General features: G+C 36.3%; 1 protein-coding gene across 2 annotated transcripts in view; it reads left to right on the top strand.

Moving 5' to 3' along the window:
* Positions 1-17,670, top strand: part of LOC594232 (E3 ubiquitin-protein ligase listerin) — a 59,122-nt gene extending 41,452 nt beyond the window's left edge. For both annotated transcript variants that reach the window (XM_030995302.1, XM_030995303.1), the window contains exons 31-32: positions 15,202-15,369; positions 16,892-17,670. In XM_030995302.1, the coding sequence (XP_030851162.1) occupies positions 15,202-15,369; positions 16,892-16,951 (228 nt within the window). In that variant the 3' untranslated portion in view covers positions 16,952-17,670. The remainder of the gene's footprint in view (positions 1-15,201; positions 15,370-16,891) is intronic.
* Positions 17,671-18,116: the final 446 nt, after the last annotated feature.

The raw sequence follows: 18,116 nt of genomic DNA on the forward strand, positions 1-18,116 counted from the left end.
TAGTAGTAGAAGTAGTAAGAATGTAGTAGTTGTAGTAGTAGTACTAGTACAGTCAAACCTGTGTTTTAACAACCCCCTGTCTGTAACGACCACCTGTCCATAATGACCACTTAAAATCCCCCGTGAGATTTCATGTAGTTAAGATTCTGTACACAACGACCACCTGTCTAACGCGACCAGCGACCACTAATTTTGCTCATCATAATCAACAGAGTGCAACCAAAAATTTCCTAACAACAATTGAAATTTCTTTCAGGAAGCCTAACAATAAACGCTGTTTTTGATTCAAAGAGCATCGAAGAGACGATGAACAAATACGAATAATAATACAATGTCGTTAAGCGTGAGACCGTTCACTTCCATCAAGCAGTTTTAACCAAGTTTTCAAGAAGTTGATTCCCCTTGGTTGATTCTTTTGTTCAGATTATTAGGTGGGGAGAGATGAAAGTGAACAGTCTCACGCTTAACGACATTGTATCATGATTCTTATTTGTTTATCGTCTCTACGATGCTCTTTGAATCAAAAACAGCTTTTATTGTTAGGCTTCCTGAAAGAAATTTCAATTGTTGTTAGGAAACTTTTGGTTGCACTCTGTAGATTATGATGATGTGTTTGATCTTGATTTCAATAACAAGATCAAACACATGATGAAAATCTACTGGGTGCATGCCAATAAGTTCTTTACAACAATAAACAAAAATGAGGTGCTATTCGGTGTGGCATACACATGGTATGTAGACACAATCATGATCAACAGTACTGGGTCTAATACATTAAAGGGAACTGAATTTGAACCCGGGCCATAGGCTACCCATCACTATCATCATCATCATCATCATCACCATCATCATCTGTTTCTGTTATTTTTTTTCATCATCCATTCTACCCCAGCCAACACCCTATCAAGCACGCACATAAGCGTCCTACCTATACCAACTATTAATGTAGGACAAGTCGTAATGTTTGACCTAGCTAGCGACAAATAATGTCTTCAATTAGCATTATGACTATTGAAATACAGTTATTTTAGTAGAGGTGTTGTTGTCTAGTGGATCAGTCACCCGACAGCAGAAGATACGGGGTTCGAGCCCTACCGCGGCACAAATGTCCTTTGACAAGACGTAAATCTACATTTGCCACTCTCCACCCAGGTGTTAAATGGGTACCTGGTAGGATGCGAAAGTTAATGTGGTTTGATGAGCAAGTGTGCGCTTGTAAAAATGACACCGGGCTGGAATGCTCCCTAGGGAGTGGAGAATGTGCATACATTATGTGCGGATAAGCCTGACTCCGATGACCGGGGTATAGGCTATACAAAGCGCTTAGACACATTGTTGATGTATTGAGCGCGATAGGAAAGCCGAATATTATTATTATCATTACTTAGTAGCAGGTTAATGAATTAAATTGTAACAAGGCACAATAACAAAGATGTATGCATCACATTAATTTCATTACCAAAATGGTCTATTGTGGAGATGATTGAGGATGTTTCCGTTCCATTAAGGATATTGGTAGCAGGAGATGATTTGATATATATATTGATGGCAATGTTGGTGATAAATACTTGATGAGATTCATTAGTGACAGCAGCTGATGGTATGGATGATAGTGATGGCAATTTAGCTGATAGCTCACAAAGAAAATAATAATAAAAATAATAATAATAATAATAGTCTAATAGTCCACTCCAAATTTTATTAAACCGAAACGGAAATTCTTTTTGCCCAATTGATCGTGAGCCCGGCAGCCACTGAGCAGTGCCAGATCGACGTTGCTCTATCCCTTACTGTTGAATGCCTAACAAGGTAGCAACAATTCCCATCTTTTAACGTCTTTAGGTATCACCCTCGAAACTGTTATGAATCCTGACCCATATTCGCACTTGTCTGTTTTGGAGCCAGAAGGGCCTTGTTTCATATCATTTTACACAGAGTTAACGCCCTCTGGCTCCAAACAGACCAAATAAAAAAAACTCAACTTTTGTCCATACGCTCTTACTCGAACCAACTTTCCATGATTAAGTTAACACGACTTCCACCGACCCAGTCCAAATCTAATGTTATTTCACTATAATGACTTTAGTTGGTTTCTTGCACCCTGCATCTAACAAATCAATCAATTAAACATGACAAAATAAGAAGAATACTCATAGAAATAAACTGTTGTCAAATTTAGAGAAAGATGGGAAGGGAGTGAGAAGGGTATGGTATTGGCAACCATCTCAACCGTTAAGACATAAATGATTAGACTCATTTTTCAAAATGGCATTGTACTTTGCACCATTTTCTCTTGTTTCGAACCAGAGGAGGGTGGATCTGCATGTCACACGGAAGGGTGGAGGGTGGGAGGGATATGCAAGTGATTGTGGTGAACTATTTTGTACACAATTAAATACGTTTACGTGTATTTGTATCCTCAATTTATTTGCAAGTATGGAATATGTAATAAGTTATGATCTATTTTACTGTGTTTTATTTGTACTTGACTATGTCTAAGTTTTGTTGAAATGCTTTTTAAAACTGAGCTTGTAAAACTTGCAATGTAATTTAGCTTTCGGGCTACCATTTTGCAGTTGTTGTAATAAAACCATTCTACTACTACTACTATCCTGTGGCATGAATCAGACTTGACCTTGTGTTACCTCTGATGTGTATACTACATGTAAATCTAATTTATGGACTGAAGTGAGTGTGAATTGTTTTATTTTCACAAATGGCCAAGAAATTCCCCAAAGAAGTGCAAAATATTTGTGTGTTAAAGATAAAGACCAGTTATGGTCATGCGATTGCATTGTGAAAGAAAAGTTGTGGACTCGATCAGAAAAGGTTGATCATCTAAGTATTGGTGTGTACTGCAAGGTTCTGGAATCATCAAAATGATAAGAAATTTGGCCCAGTCTTCGTAAAGTTGCAAGCACTGTACACAGAAAGATGTATATGGGAATAAGCACACATGAGTGACACATGCGTTTATCTCTCACAGTCCAATAGATAAACTAATTTACCAAATATATCATTTAGTAGGCGGTTTCGCTGCAAAATTTTTATCATGTATTAGTCAAAACATATTCTTTCACATGATTGGTAATAAGAGCTTCCATTTCATTTTTTGAAATTGGGGCATTTCCAAATTCTGGTCTTTACCTTTAAGATAAATATAAATGCTTGAAATTCCATTTCAGTAGCTTTGTGTAGTGTTCGTAACACCTACCAGGCCCTGTTGTGTTGCTGTTCATAAAATGATAACCAAGATAGTTCCCTCCAGGATATTGCAGGGTATTAACCCTAGGGTATGGATGAACAATTTGGGATTGATGAAACTGCTCTCTTGCATATGCCGAATGGATTCATTAAGTGAATTGTTCTCATCCGAAAAATGAAAAAGATGTATACACACACTGTACATGTAGTATAAACTTTTTAAAGAAAGCCTGGAAATATTTGCCTTTCAGTATCAACAAAATGGCTGCAATTTTGCTACATGTACATTTACAATTATATGTAATCGTTATATGCTCAAATATTTAAAGATTTATTATGGTGGAAGCAACCAATAAAAGACCAGCAAAAATGTCTAGTTTAAACAAAAAAATTTCATATACATGTTTCTCTTCTGATCTCTTTAGGAGTTTACAACAGAAATAATTAGATGAAACTTTTTTGTATTAGTACCTCAAGTAATAGTTTAAAGGTACTATGTCCCATTTGCAGCCCAAAAAAATGAAAAAGTTAAATTCCAACTGCATTTGAAAGATAATACTTATTTAGAACTTCCCTAAAAAAGTGGGGCTTGAAAATGTCTTCAGGAGGGAAAATAATGACTATTAGTTGTCAAATCGACTTTAGGGCTATAGAGCCCAAAAGTAATAGTCTTGATTTTCAGACAATTGTACCGAATGGTCATACGTTTCATGCTGCGCGAAGATTCAATCAGTTTAATCTTGGCCATCACAAGAAGTGGGTTATTGATGTAGACAAATGCTCATGTACCCTTTACAACTCTTTTCATGTATGTTATTACCAAAGAAGAAAAAAAGCCAGTCAGTCACTCAATAGTGTCTGACAGTGAAGTCTAGCAAGTAAACGGGTTTCCTTGCATAATTTGAATATGAGGACACTGCTAACGTTTAAATTTCACAGATAGGACATACATGACATATTCATAATTCCTGCAAAGTTCTACAGAATTTGAGGTTGGCTGCAAAAGGGACATAGTACCTTTAAGGGAGGGGAGGGGGGGGGGGGAACAATTCAACAATCTTATATCTGCCCCTGTCTGTAATGATGTGCCATCTTATCATTGCATGTCTTTTGGAATAAAATTTTCATTGTAAACTGCCCTAACCTCATGTTAAGGAAATGAAACCATACATGTACGTGCAATTTTTTTTATTATCACTGAATGAAACTCAAACAAATAAACCAAAAATCTTGTCGACTTAAATCCTATTCCTTTCAAATATTAGCCATGCTGAATGACGTTTTTTCATCTTGGCTGCACCAGTTCTTTAGTTGGTAATTCCGGTTTTCAAATATCAACTTGATCAAGGACAAAGATTTTAAAATTTAGGTCACTTTGGTTACTGGTATACATTGTAATAGGGGTGCATTGATTTGAAATATTGATTCATTTGTAACATTGCAAAGGGAAGGTTAGTGTGTAGTGTTGGTTATTTTACCTGAAGAAAGCATAAATGCTTGTTAGATCGAACTCCCCGCTTAGATACGTTCAAAGTAATGATTGTCATCAATATTAAAAAGGTAAATACCGCCCCACTTTCACGCTTGAAGAGCAATTCGAGCACTGCAGACATTTGTGACGTCAATCGAGGAACCATATTTGCATTAGCAGACGATATCCCATAACAATGCTCACATTTTCAGTATCTGTTTCCTAGTCCCCTTTTCACTTATAAATTTCTCTAACTTCACCATCCTCATTGTAATTGTCTGACTTGTTGCCTCGCTCTAAATTTCGGACATGGTTTTATTTTGGTGAAAAAAGGCAGCATTATTTGATTTGATTTATTTTTACCAACAGCAATAGAGTAATATATTTCATGCAATGATATTTTCATATACCGTACATGAAGAGAAACTAATGGTTGGTAAAAGGGGCCAGATAATAGCACATGTGCTCGTTGAGCTTAACCCCTTACAACTTAATTAGGTATAACAGTACAACTAAGTTTGGAAAACGAAACAAAATAATGAATTAACTATTATTTACAATCAATTTTGAAAAATTGGAACGCTTATGATGTCTTACAATATACAAAAATAGTAATATGAAATAAATTTGTTGTACATTTGCAGACTATTTACATAGTTTTGCCATTTATGATTTGTTGAACAAATCTTGTTATTCTGACATTAATAGGTAATGTATTCCAAACTCACTGCCCACAAAAGATAATGCAAATTGACCTTGTGTCGTTCTAAATTTTGGAAGAAGAAATTGTCATCCAGCTATGATCTATAATGTCACAGTACTCTATTAACTAAATCAAACCTGAAAGCAGAAATTGATAAATCATGTAAGTTATACACATTTAGGATTTGCAAACTTTTGAATAGTGGAGTTGTAGGAGTTCTCCATTTCCTATTGCATACATGCCAACTGTTCAGATTAAAGAGGAACATTCCTCTTTTTGGGAGAAGATAATTATCATTTTAATGCAGGTGTTCCTCTTCCTGTAAAAATTTGTCTGTAGTATTGTAGTACATGTACATGCCAACTGTTCAGATTAAAGAGGAACATTCCTCTTTTTGGGAGAAGATAATTATCATTTTAATGCAGGTGTTCCTCTTCCTGTACAAATTTGTCTGTAGTATTGAATAGGAGGGTTAGGATTGTTCCTCTTTTTTTTTAAAATAGCATAATTTGTACAGATTTCTGATTTTCAAATGTTGGCATGTATGTTATTGTAGGATAATGTGTTCTGATAATGATCCTTTTCAAACAGGATACATAAACTTATAATTAGCTGTCTTTAATGGGTGTCTCTGAGGTGAATGTTAACTGATGTGTACATTATGACATTTCTAACATTTTTGATAAAGTAATCTACATCTATGCAATTAGCTGTCTGTTATGGATATTCATGAGGGTGAATGCATAATTAGGTTTACACTGTGATATTGAAAAGATTGTGTTAAAGGCATAGCCAACTATCGCTACTCAATGTCAAATGAGTAACCTTTGCCCCCTCAATTGGCTAGTTTATATATCATTATCCATAGTTTCTGCCGAGCTAAAATTTATCAATATCCTGATTGGCCATTGTCTCATATCGTTTTCTATTGTTTCATTTTTTATTGCACACACATGCAGGAATCTTGAACTTAGGCGAGCGAATGGCGAGCGAATGGTAATGATTAAGGTGTGTCTTAGGGTGCGTTTATGCTTGATTTTGAAGGTAGAATGAGCGATCTGAAACGCTCATCGTAATCGCAGTTCCATGGTGTACTGTTTGTGCTCACTTCTCTGGCTTCTCTAGGCAAATCTGGCTAGGTGGCCTTGCAGCTGGATTCGCAAACCTGCACTGCGCATGCTACGTAGACCCACTAGAGGTCAGTGCGTTGACCCCATTTAAACGCGTTTACAAATGATTGTGCGTTTATGCTTCCCCAGAATCGCCGATCGTAAACGCATCTTTTTGTGAGTTTACGATCGGTGATCGTGATAGCCGTTTTTCAGTGATTCTACAAAAGTGAGAAAGGACGCAACCATCTTTTGAACTAAAGGTGTAACAGATGCCTGATTCTGGCCAGAAAAAGTTGAGCATAAACATACCCTTAGTAAAATCAACACATCTTTACTCTTTAGTGTTTGGTGATGCTGCTCCTAGTCTTGACAATAGACTGAGCCACTAGTGGCGATCTCTACGTCATCCTTTTGTTTCAGGGAGGGGAGAGGAGATCTTTGTCCCTCCTTCGAACATAAGGATGACACAAAAATCGGGAATGATTTGCATTGCGCGGCAATACAGATATCTATATTTCTAGTTATTATTTGTATTATCTTTACTAATCTTATTTAGATGTTATAGACAGCACAGTAAATTACAAGGGTAATTATAATCCTTATTAGCAGGACCTTACAGTACTTAGCAGTCTGAAATGACTGCAAAATTTTGCTGTTTTTTCTTGTTCTTGAGATGCCACCCCCCCCCCCCCCCCCACCCTTTCCTTAGCTACCATGCAGCATCAACAAACATTTGTAGAGATTAGTAGTTATTTTGTTGAAGTTTTCTGTATGAATAAATTCTGATTCCGAAAATGGTTCCATCTAGGCACCTGTGAGGACACCATATTAGAAACGCAGACAGGATGTTACATGATCAATATTGACTAATTAGAGGCAGGGCGCCATGTAATAATGCAATATCAATATCGATCAATCTTTTCTGTTTGTACATGATGCAATTAGTAAGACCCTGGGGAAAACAATTACACCTTTATTTGATTAAGGTGGTATTTGCGAAGTGGTACATGTAGGTGATGCTTCATTTCATTCTTTTGATTTGATAGTGGATTTCATGTCATTAGGTGGCATTGATTAATGACGTGTCAAAGAACAGAGTATTACATTGATTAATTAATATATTTATTTTGGAATGAATTGAATTTATTTCTTCACCTCCATTAACAACAAAAAGTATTTTGCAAACCATAACATGGTTCATTCTAGTGTGCCAAACAGAAAAATGTAAAAATGTGTAGGCCTGTCCTCATCAGCTCAAGTTTGCCAAATAACCTGCTATTTTAACTACCGGTATCCCGATCGCAAATTAACCAGCTAATTTGCGTCTTCATCAGCCCGCAGTTGGAATTAGCGGGATATTTGGCCGAGAAAATATCCCAAGAAATATTGGTCTTGTTTCAGAAATACACCGCTATTTTGGAAATAGCGTCTGTCCGAGCTAGTTTTTGATGAGCGTATCGGTCTGGTGGACACGCAATTTTGAACTTCGGGATAAAATCCCGAGTCTGAAAATAGCGGGTTATTTGGCAAACTCAGGTTGATGAAGACAGGCCTAGTTGTGATCATAAAAGGTTTGGTGAAGCTTCTAAACATGATCCCATTTCACATTTAAAACTAAACCACCAGCAGTTCAGAAAGATACTATAGAGACAACAAGCTTTCACAGAATGGTTTTTTATTGTCAATTGCATGGGCGTAGATCTACCTATTGTTCAGGGGGGGATGATCTATTCATTCATCCCCCCTGAACAATAGGTATTACATAAGGATTGACGCCCATGGTCAATTGGTAAACTTTTTTAAATATTCATAACGGTGTATTTGTTTAAAATATCTACCGCTATACATTTTTATAGCTATATAAATAGTCCTTAAAGTATACCAAGCACCAAAGTATGTTTTGCTCGTAAAGGCTAAGTCCACTCCAAAAATAATTTGCTTTGAATAGATGCAGAAGAACAAGAGGAATAGAGCAAATAAAAAATTGAGTAATATCGGATAACTAATAAGAAAGTGATGATATTTTTTAAAGTATGAAAAACCATGGAAATTAGAAAATCACTACACAAATTGCCAATTAATTTATCAGTTTGTGACATCATTGTCTCACTACTTACATATTTTTATCACATTAATTTCCCTTCCCCCCCCCCCCAAATTGATTTCCCCATGCCTTTGCCCAGGTTAAATGATTTGTATCATATTGCGTGCATGACATTTCACAAAATCTGAACTTTGAATAATTGATACTATCTTCTGTATATTGTATATTTATTCATAATCTTTGATTACTCTATATTTAATAGTGCATCCACACAAAAACAAATTACTATTAATATACCTTGGATGCTGGTGTGAGGAAATAAGATTTTTAGGGGGAAAATTCGAAATTTATATTATCAATATAAATTTGTTTTTAAAGTGGATAGTGAGGCAATAAAATGACTCATGAGTGAGTTCAAATATTTAGCACATTTCAATTCAAAGTAACAATTCCCCTCTATTGTTTGCACATTAATCAGAGCATTCATAGTATAGTACATAATAACATTTTAGAGCAAGCTGTGTATAAGGGTATGTTTATGCTCAACTTTTTCTGGCCAGAATCAGGCATCAGGAAGTGGGAAGCCCATGTCAGAGATATTGAAAAAAGAGCGAATGCGAAACTATATATCTCCGTTCTTTGGGGAAGTTTGGTCTTTCACATGAAGATCTGGTTACTATTTTTATTGGCTATATTCGTCCAATCCTTGAATATGCTACTCAAGTTTGGAGCGGAGGTCTCACTAGTGCACAAAAACAACGCATAGAAAGATTACAAAAACGTGCATTGAGGATTATCTTTGGAAAGGATTATCATAGTTACGCAAACGCTCTTACTAAATCGAAATTACAAACATTGGAAAGTCGTCGAAATGACTTATGTGTTACCTTCTTTAAAAAACTCTTTCATGCACAGACCAGTTCAAACAATTTATTCCCCAAAGAGCACACAATAGAACTTTGCGAAGAACTAACAAGATCCCTGAACCCAGGTGCAAAACTAAACGTATGCAGAATAGCCCAATCCCAGATTTGATCCGTTTGTATAACAAAAGTTTTTTATGATTGTATTTAATATACTCTGAAAGAAATTACAATTTCATATTCCTTAGTATATAATTAATTCATAAATTTGAGGTCTGATTTTTTTTTACCAAGTTAGTCAATGAATTTTTTATGACATAAAGAATGCGATGCATATATACATATCTATATTTATATTTCAATATCTCTAATGTTCACCTTATAATATTCATATTTGTCTTGCAATGTATCTTTGTATTTTATCAACATGTACATAATTGTTTTCCCTCTCTGTCCATCTGTCCCCTTTCTCCCCCCTCTCTCTCTCTCTCTCTCTCTCTCTCTCTTTCTCTCTCTCTCTCTCTTTCTCTCTTTCTTTCTCTCTCTCATGCTTTCCCATCTCTCTTTCTTTTTAACTCAAATTTTTAAATTGAAATATTGTATAAGATTAATGGTATATAGTATTTACACGCTCTTCATAATTATGTAGATTGTAGTGTGACATTTTAAAATGTATACTTGCTTTTTTCCAGCAATTTACTCATGTGTAATTCAGTTACTTTTTACTGTGATATCACTTGAAATGTATAATTGTCTTCACCATCAATGTTTTATTCATGCACAATTCAGTTACTTGTAACTGCGATACATGGAAATGAATTAATAAATACCATTTATCTATCTATCTATCATCTGTTACGTGTTTAGTTCAAAACACGGTTGCGTCCTTTCTCACTTTTGTAGAATCGCCGATCGTAAACTCACAAAAAGGTGCGTTTACAATTTGTAAATTTTTATCACATTAATTTCCCTTTTCTCCCCCCCCCCCCAAATTGATTTCCCTATGCCTTTGCCCAGGTTAAATGATTTGTATCATATTGCGTGCATGACATTTCACAAAATCTGAACTTTGAATAATTGATACTATCTTCTGAATATTGTATATTTATTCATAATCTTTGATTACTCTATATTTAATAGTGCATCCACACAAAAACAAATTACTATTAATATACCTTGGATGCTGGTGTGAGGAAATAAGATTTTAGGGGAAAATTCGAAATTTATATTATCAATATAAATTTGTTTTTAAAGTGGATAGTGAGGCAATAGAATGACTCATGAGTGAGTTGAAATATTTAGCACATTTCAATTCAAAGTAACAATTCCCCTCTATTGTTTGCACATTAATCAGAGCATTCATAGTATAGTACATAATAACATTTTAGAGCAAGCTGTGTATAAGGGTATGTTTATGCTCAACTTTTTCTGGCCAGAATCAGGCATCTGTTACGTGTTTAGTTCAAAACACGGTTGCGTCCTTTCTCACTTTTGTAGAATCGCCGATCGTAAACTCACAAAAAGGTGCGTTTACAATTTGTAAATTTTTATCACATTAATTTCCCTTTTCCCCCCCCCCCCCAAATTGATTTCCCTATGCCTTTGCCCAGGTTAAATGATTTGTATCATATTGCGTGCATGACATTTCACAAAATCTGAACTTTGAATAATTGATACTATCTTCTGAATATTGTATATTTATTCATAATCTTTGATTACTCTATATTTAATAGTGCATCCACACAAAAACAAATTACTATTAATATACCTTGGATGCTGGTGTGAGGAAATAAGATTTTTAGGGGGAAAATTCGAAATTTATATTATCAATATAAATTTGTTTTTAAAGTGGATAGTGAGGCAATAAAATGACTCATGAGTGAGTTGAAATATTTAGCACATTTCAATTCAAAGTAACAATTCCCCTCTATTGTTTGCACATTAATCAGAGCATTCATAGTATAGTACATAATAACATTTTAGAGCAAGCTGTGTATAAGGGTATGTTTATGCTCAACTTTTTCTGGCCAGAATCAGGCATCTGTTACGTGTTTAGTTCAAAACACGGTTGCGTCCTTTCTCACTTTTGTAGAATCGCCGATCGTAAACTCACAAAAAGGTGCGTTTACAATTTGTAAAGGCGTTTAAATGGGGTCAACGCACTGACCTCTAGTGGGTCTACGTAGCATGCACAGTGCAGGTTTGCATATCCAGCTGCAAGGCAAATTAAGGCCACCCAGCGAGAATTGCCTGGAGGAGCCTGAGAAGTGAGCATAAACAGTACACCGTGGAACTGCGATTACGATGAGCGTTTACGAATGAAAGTTGACTACATTGGAGGCAACCTCCTGAGAGTTGAATACATTGGAGGCAACCTCCTGAAAGTTTACTACATTGGAGGCAACCTCATGAAAGTTTACTACATTGGAGGCAACCTCCTGAGAGTTGAATACATTGGAGGCAACCTCCTGAAAGTTGAATACATTGGAGGCAACCTCCTGAAAGTTGACTACATTAGAGGCAACCTCATGAGAGTTAAATACATTTGAGGCAACCCCCTGAAAGTTGACTACATTGGAGGCAACCTCCTGAAAGTTGACTACATTGGATGGCAACCTCCTGAGAGTTGGATACATTGGAGGCAACCTCCTGAAAGTTACCTACATTGAAGGCAACCTCCTGAAAGTTGACTACATTGGAGGCAACCTCCTGAGAGTTGAATACATTGGAGGCAACCTCCTGAAAGTTTACTACATTGGAGGCAACCTCCTGAAAGTTGACTACATTGGAGGCAACCTCCTGAAAGTTTACTACATTGAAGGCAACCTCCTGAAAGTTTAATACATTTGAGGTAACCTTCTGAAACTCTCCGCAACTTTGGGACCACCTAGCTGGCAACCAGCAGATACCAACAAACCCAGCATGATAGATGTTTGCATGGCTTTATAGTAGATTTTAATTAAACTAATGTTTTCTCAAGCTAGAAGGTTTAAACCATGACCCACTAACACCAGCATGATTTGTACATGCTACAGCAATACTGACTGCTCAAGCATGGCAATTAGCAGTGGTTATAACGACAAGCTGGTGAAATCCAGCAGTTGATTCACCTGTTAAGAATAGTTATATTTTAATAGTCAGAATGCAAACTGCTTATGTTATGTGTTGTAAGGTAGGGCAAGCCATAATTTTTTTTCTGACCTAGCAACATAACTATATTCTGACTATTGAAATACAATTATATGTTATACAATTATGTTATACAACAGGTGAATGAAGAGGCAGCTCACAAAGAAGTATGCATTTTGTTTTTTATTGTTTTGTTGTTTTCTCTCAAAAATTCAGTTCAATAAGCCAGTTCCTAAATAGCTTCAGTCCCCATGATCCCAAAATATCCACAGATCTTCTACACGATGGATACGTCTCACTTGTGCATTTTAGAATAATTACTGCCGAAGTGATAGAGGTGCTTCATGAATATCTTTTGTTTGCCTCTTGAAAAGAATACTTCCACTTGTGTATCAGATAAATGTACTGTCAGTGCATAAATGAATAATTACATAACTTTCATGAGCATGATACCAGTATTCGTCTCCATGGGTTTTTATAATTTAGGAAAAACTGACCTTTATCTGCCCTTATGCAGATAGTATTTTTGAAAGATTTTTGTAAATATTCTTAAAAGGAGAGTCAACCATTAGTACGAAAATAGATACATGTAGCTGAGTCACTGTCTATAATTAGCAGCATTAGCGTCTAGATCATGAGCAATTCCGTCCTAAAGCACATTAACACTTTCCTTTTCATAAATAGAACATCCTCAAAAAACGTTGACTGTGGGATTTTTTCTGTCATTCTTCTCAAAATGCAAAATCCTTGGGGTTTAAGTATAATTGCCAGGCAACTTTGCTTTGTGTGGCTGGATGTGCTCCCTAATATAATCTGCCAGTGAATCTTCATGTACATTAGAAAATATATATATAAAAACAAACAATACAGTTCTATCAAAATGCTTAGATGGCGTTATATGTATGCACATGAAATCAAGAACAATGCGAAATATCGTTAGTAATGGGTTTTTTCTGAATACTATAGTATAGTGAAACCTGTCTATAATGACCACCCAAGGGAGACAGAAAAGAAAGTGGTCTTTATAGGCAGGTAGCCTTTCAGTACAGGTTCCTTTAGTACATGTACATGCTTCAATGAGAAACCATTTTCAGGGGAAACAAAAAGTGTGGTCTTTGTAGACAGGTGGTCTTTCTTTACAGGTGGTCACTAAAGCAGGTTTGACTGTAGTTCCATGTGGTAGTGCTACACTCAAAGTATAAACTTCCAAGTAATCGTCTTATAAAAGATTTTCAAGTTTAAATATAAACTTTCAGTTCACATAAATATGACTTACTCGATGCCATGTATAAACTTGCCAAAAATAGAGCCCACTCATACCCTTAACATTTTAGCCCACCCACAAAATGTGGATTGAAGTTTTTGGAGGTTGATTCCATACAGTCTAACAGCCAGCTTATTTCTTAGGTGATAACTGGTACCCTCTGAAGGCATTGTAGCCCAATGTGTGGTTATTGCAGTTGGTACAGCTCTGTATTTTTAGATATTAACCCCTGCTTGTTGGGGCTCACAAGTGTGACCTGTACTACACACATGTGTGACTCACTCTGAGCTGATCGCGCTGCTGTCCAACAAAGACATGGAGCTGTTACCTTCCAGTGACGGCTAGCTGTGAACGAACTTGTGTTCTGGTAACAATGAAAAATAATTCATGAGTGTTCTCATTGTTAGTATGTCTGTTTCGAAGAAAACCATTGTGGAAATGTCCCCCAAATGTAATTTGAGTACGAAAACATGAAAGATTAATTAACAAGCGACAAAACATGATCTCTTGTATAAAGTGTTGTAAACCTTACAAAAATATTAGAAAAAGAACAAGAGAGAGAGAGAGAGAGAGAGAGAGAGAGACAGACGAGGGAGGAAGGGGGAGGCAACATGAAAAGAAGATGCGACCCCCTTCCTCATACTCTCACTTGATGTTGATAGATTGTCCTTATGCATATAGAAGATAATTCAATTTTATACAATAGTTTCATCTAAGCAGATCTATACAATTTCTACTAGACAGATATCGTACGTAAGATTGATGATCTCATTTGCTTGTAAACACCATTATGTACAATGATTGAGTATTCTCTATAAATCAATCAATTGCAAATCTCCAAATTAAGCGTAAGTCTTGTGATTAATTGCAAATTTGCAATTGATGGCAACTCAACTTTCTTGCAACGCCCCATTAGTAAGAGAGAGAGAGAGAGAGAGAGAGAGAGAAGAGAGGGGGGGGGATAAATATAGATTAAGTTAACTTAATTTAATTGTTATAAGCTTTAATCCTAACTAAATCCTAGGAAATTTAGGAGACTAGTGGTGCATTGCAAGAAAGTTGAGTTGCAAAAGCTTGCAAATATCAGGTGCAAATTTTTTGAATTGCAATCAATCGCAACTTTCTTGCAATGCCCCATTATTCTTGTAGCATTATTTTAACTTGAAATTTTTTCTATTGATGGCCGAGAATGGTAACATATGAATTTGTTGATGTCTTTTTGTTGTCTTTCAGTGATGTACTTTTGGTACATGTATGTTATTTTTTATCCATTTTCTTCCATCCCTCGGCACATCAACCAAAATTATCTTTTAGCATCACATGTAGACAATAGTGAAAATGGGTCCTTCATTTGAGAAAGAAAAATGAATAAACCTTTTGTGGACTGTTCTCTCTATTTATTTCGATTTAGAATGGGTCTATAATGGAGGGGTTGAACTTGTGGCGAAGCAATGCAGATAAACGTTTTGAGGGTATTGAAGACTGCATGATCTGTTTCTCTGTGATACATGGAGGAAACTGCTCTCTCCCAAAGCTTATGTGCAAGACATGCAAGAAGCGCTTCCACTCAGCATGTTTGGTAAGTCACTTCTCAATTTCTTCATTCAGGACTCTTCCTTCTCAATCCCATCTTCCTCCTTTCTTCACCCCATCCTCCTTTCTTCACCCCGTCCTCCTTTCTTCACCCATCTTCCTTTCTTCACCCCATCCTCTTTCTCCATTCCAGCCTCCTTTTTCTTCACCCCATCCTCCTTTTCTTAATTCCACCCTTCTCGTTTTCAATCCCATCCTCCTCCTTTCTTCACCCATCCTCCATTCTTCACCCATCCTCCTTTCTTCACCCATCCTCCTTTCTTCACCCCATCCTCTTTCTCCATTCCAGCCTCCTTTTCTTAATCCCATCCTCCTTTTCTTAATCCCATCCTCCTTTTCTTAATCCCATCCTCCTTCTTCCCTCACCCATCCTCCTTTCTTCACCCATCTTCCTTTCTTCATCCCATCCTCTTTCTCCATTCCAGCCTCCTTTTCTTCAGCCCATCCTCCTCTTACTAATTCCACCCTTCTCTTTCTCAATCCCACCCTCCTCCTTTCCTCACCCATCTTCCTTTCTTCACCCATCCTCCTTTCTTCATCCCATCCTCTTTCTCCATTCCAGCCTCCTTTTCTTCAGCCCATCCTCCTTTTCTTAATCCCATCCTCCTTTTCTTAATCCCACCCTCCTCCTTTCCTCACCCATCCTCCTTTCTTCACCCATCCTCATTTCTTCACCCATCCTCATTTCTTCACCCCATCTTCTTTCTCCATTCCAACCTCCCTTTCTTCAGCCCATCCTCCTTTTCGTAATCCCATCCTTCTCTTTCTCTTTTTTCATCCTATCCTCCTTCCCTTTTCAAACACATACTTCTTCATCTTTTATCCCTTCCCATTATCACCCTCTTATCATCTCCCCCCCCCCCCCCCCCGGCCTTGCTATCAATGGCCGTTCTTTCTTTATCCCTTTCACATTGCTCGTCTAATTCTTCTTTTTTCAATCTAATCTAAGTTTGATTATTTATAATTAGTATCACTATCCACCTGCTGTTAGTTTGTTCCATCTTCTATCTTCATTTCTTACCCTGCCTTTTTCTTTCACCTCCTCAAGGCTGATATTCTGAAGAAGAAAAAAAGTAATATTTATCTTTGTGAAAAAAAGTTTATTGTCCTAACCAAAGTAAATTGCACAATAAAAGACTCATTATTGTTGCTTCTGCAGATGCCTCTCTAACTGTAAGCTTTGCCTTGGCATTAACCATAACTAATTTTGATTTGTTTTGACAATGAACAATGTTTGTCCAAAGATAAAGTTAAAACAGTTAAAATAATTCGGCCTCAATTATAAAGTTTTATAGCTGTCAACAATTCCTTTTTTTTAAGGAATGATTCATATCTTTTCCCCATTTCCCCTTTCAAATTGATTCAATTCTTTGTCTGGAAATGATGATTTAAACACACAAAACACTGTCTTCCTATTTTGCTTGCCTTGAGAAATTTCAAAAATTACACATACCGTATGTAATTTATCCTCGTCAATTTTTCTTCCCTTTTCTCTCTTTCATTCACAGTACAAATGGTTCAGTACTAGTGCACAGTCTTCCTGCCCTCTCTGCAGAAGTCCATTCTGAGGTGAAGAAGAGTGAAAACTCATGAAGCGCAAACTGAAATTGGTGCAATTCCTGTCCACCTGATTTTGATCGACTCACTGTGGTGCCTCGATTAGGGCAAATGGCATGCATTGAAAAAATACATGGGGGCTTAGGGCGAATTTGCCCCCGAAATGCCCAAGAGAGCCCCCGAAAATCAGAAAAGAGCCCCCGTAAATTTGCATAGAGTTCAATGCAAAACAAATTTTAGAATGTTATTTTTATGCAGGCAAGCTTGAAAAGTGGCCCGCGAAAAATAAATATTAATTTTTTCTCTGATGCCATGTATATAGACAGACCCAAACACTCATGTTTTTGTCCAGAGGCACTTTCAATACCCTATTGTACTGCCGATAGAAATCATGTTTGTATTACAAAATATGTCATTGTAATTTTAGCACTTTTCAAAAGGTAATGGAGAAAGCTATTGATATTGCCTCAGAAGTCCTTGCGATTGTGTTAGTGGCTTTCAGTAGGTGTTTATACAATTTCACTACTCAATAGGGTTGATAAAAAGTGAACTACTACCTTTATATACACTGTATGTTTACAAGTGAATTATCACTGACAAGTTGTCAGTTTTTATCATGTAGTATATATGATGGAAAGATACTTTATAATCAATAAATTCTTATATTTGTTATTTAAAGATAAACTTGAGTTCAGGTCATGCGATTGCATTGTGAAAGAAAAGGTGTGGAATGGATCAGAAAAAGTTGATCATGTAGCATGTACATGTAAGTATTGGTGTGTACTGCAAGATTCTGGAGTCATCAAAATCATGATAAATTTGGCCCAGTCTTGGTAAAGTAACAAGCACTGTACACAGAAATATGTATATGGGACTACAAAAAAATGTTGAGGCTACTAACCTCAATTTCCTTATCTTTCTATGCTCATTACTCAGCCAGTATACATTTTCTACAAAAATTGTTTGGCAAATGACATTTATTTGTAATCTTGAACATTCAGTGTAGGTTTTGTTGATTCTGTGAGAATTCATTTTTTTTAAATTTTTTTACCAGACCTCAAGTTTATTTTTAATGAAGTAGAAATGCATGGCATTCACTCTACTTGAGTGAAAATCTCCTTACCTTCTGGTCTGGGTCCATTTCATAAAACTTACCATTTATGGTAACTTTGCCTT

Source organism: Strongylocentrotus purpuratus, unplaced genomic scaffold, assembly GCF_000002235.5.
Source record: "Strongylocentrotus purpuratus isolate Spur 01 unplaced genomic scaffold, Spur_5.0 spur5_scaffold_21, whole genome shotgun sequence".
Lineage (NCBI taxonomy): Eukaryota > Metazoa > Echinodermata > Echinoidea > Camarodonta > Strongylocentrotidae > Strongylocentrotus > Strongylocentrotus purpuratus.